Source organism: Poecilia reticulata, linkage group LG13 (assembly GCF_000633615.1).
Source record: "Poecilia reticulata strain Guanapo linkage group LG13, Guppy_female_1.0+MT, whole genome shotgun sequence".
Classification (NCBI taxonomy): Eukaryota; Metazoa; Chordata; class Actinopteri; order Cyprinodontiformes; family Poeciliidae; genus Poecilia; species Poecilia reticulata.
In genome coordinates, this window is record NC_024343.1 from 8115163 (window position 1) to 8117368 (window position 2206).

At 37.6% G+C, this 2206-nt stretch overlaps 1 protein-coding gene and 1 long non-coding RNA gene across 4 annotated transcripts in view; one reads left to right on the forward strand and one right to left on the reverse strand.

Moving 5' to 3' along the window:
- Window positions 1-2206, reverse strand: part of LOC103474344 (uncharacterized) — a 171231-nt gene that overhangs the window by 2227 nt on the left and 166798 nt on the right. The window lies entirely within an intron of this gene.
- Window positions 487-2206, forward strand: part of tmem97 (transmembrane protein 97) — a 6711-nt gene continuing 4991 nt past the window's right edge. Inside the window, exons 1-2 of the mRNA XM_008425217.2 lie at window positions 487-680; window positions 750-894. Of these exons, the coding sequence (XP_008423439.1) occupies window positions 567-680; window positions 750-894 (259 nt within the window). The 5' untranslated portion in view covers window positions 487-566. The remainder of the gene's footprint in view (window positions 681-749; window positions 895-2206) is intronic.

The window sequence follows — 2206 nt, forward strand, 5'->3', positions numbered from 1 at the left end:
AAAAAAATAGAATAGACTCGTCATCTTATTCGTTCCTAGATCGTCAGTTTCGGACGCTTAAGGAGCGGTACAGCATTCAATGAGAGAACCTTTCTCGTCACATATTGACGCGAAGGGGGAACCCTGACGCCGAGGGTTCCTGCCCAAGCGTCAATATATGACGAGTTGGGAGTGAGAATGTGTATTTCATGTATTTTGTTCTCAAAACTTTTAATACTTGTGCTTACATTATCAGTTTGAAAGCAGGACTTAATCTCTTTCTTCTCAAAAGTTGTATGTGACGCCGAGGGTTCCTGCCCAAGCGTCAATATGTGTCGAGTTGGGAGTGAGAATGTGTTGGAAATACTGCTGTCAGATCGAAAATGTGTGCTCTCGAATTTTGGCAGGAAAATTCCCCAAAAGCTGTGGTTAGATTCTTGTGACAGGAAGGAGTGGTGCGTTCAGGAACGCCTACTCTCCCTGTGAGCCAATAGGATGAAGTCATGGAACATGCGTTTTTACGCCACAGCGCCATCGCGGATATTGGACCCTAGTTCCAGTCTGCCCTGAGCGCCCATTCACACATAATGGCTGTTCGTGTGTTAGAAATAATCTTTTTCTTTTATTTTGCCTCCCACATTCCTATTACGTTATTTATTGACTTACAAGCCCTTCTACCTGAACATGTGTACCCCCAGCCGGTAAGTTCAGACCACATAGTCTTGTTTATCTGTTTGCTCTGAGATGATTCACCCAGTTTTCCTCACCAGCTGAAGGATCTTCTGAGGTGGTATGCAGAGGAGTTCAAAGACCCCATGGTGCTGGATCCTCCTGAGTGGTTCAAGTCGTTTATTTTCTGCGAGGCTTTTCTCCAAATGCCATTTTTCCCCATTGCAGCTTATGCTTTTCTGAAAGGTGAGTAAACTTAAAAAAGAATGCGTGAAATCTGCAATACAACTGCTTAAACAAATATAAAATTTAAACAAAGTGAGGATATATCTTCTGATTTGCATCTCTGCATTAGGATTTGGAAATAATAAAAATCAGTTCCAGGTTTGTAAAGTTAAGTTGTGGACACTACATGACTTAAGACCAGAAAGACCTTACTAACAGACCTCTATCATAGCTGAAAAGCAACACTATCAATATAAATTATTAGTTTTATTAGTAGTGTATATATCAGTGGACCACATGCTTAATAACTGAAGTAGCTGATCGACCACAGACCACAAGATTGATTGAACTGACTAAAGCCAGCTTAGTTTAGAAATGCCTTTATTTCTAAACTTTTATATCCCTTAGGAACATTCAGCAGCAAAGTGACAGGAAGCATACAGAGTTATGCAAAAATAGAATTAATAACAACAAACTGAGCAGTAAGAGGGAATATACTGAGCTTGACGCAGGGTTCTCCCACTGGGAATCCAGGAGATCCCGGGGGGATGACCGGGTAAAAGATGATGCAAAGGAAAAATATGAAGCTTTATGGTGAGCAACAATAATCATATGCCCAGGTATTACATGTCATTACTTGAAAACAAAAACAGCAAAAACTTAGAAACAATGTGCGGAATGTTGACCACACAACCTAGGATTTAAGAGGGAGCGTATCCGTTAGTCTTCAGGAAATTTAAAATGTTTCAAGGTTCGTTGGTAATTTTCCCACACTGTAAAAAAAGTCAGTAAATTTACGGTAACAAACGGTAAAAAACCAACAGTTTTTGACCGTCATATCCAAAAACATTTAATTACCGTAGAAATTAAATGGAACTACCGTAAGTTGAAACTGCAAAAAAACTCTGTAAATTTACGGTAGAAAATTGTGAAATACCAACAGCTACTGACCGTAATATCCAAAACATTTTGTTACCGTAGAAAATGCATGAAATTACCGTAAGWCAACACTGCAAAAAAACTCTGTAAATTTACTGTAAGAAAATTGTGAAATACCAACGGTTACTGACAGTAATATTCAAAGCATTATACTACCGTAGAAAATACATGGAATTATCATAACTCAATAAACATATATCCTAAGTAATTTTGACAGTCATGAATGTAGAAAATACAGTATATTGTAAAAATATAAGTAATTGTAATATTGTAATTGTAATATTGCCAGCAGTTAATTACTGCTGGCAATATTATCAGCCAAAATTACAAATTTTGCTGATATTTATATCTACAATGTAAAACCGTAAACAAGACTGCAAAAGTAATTTTTACA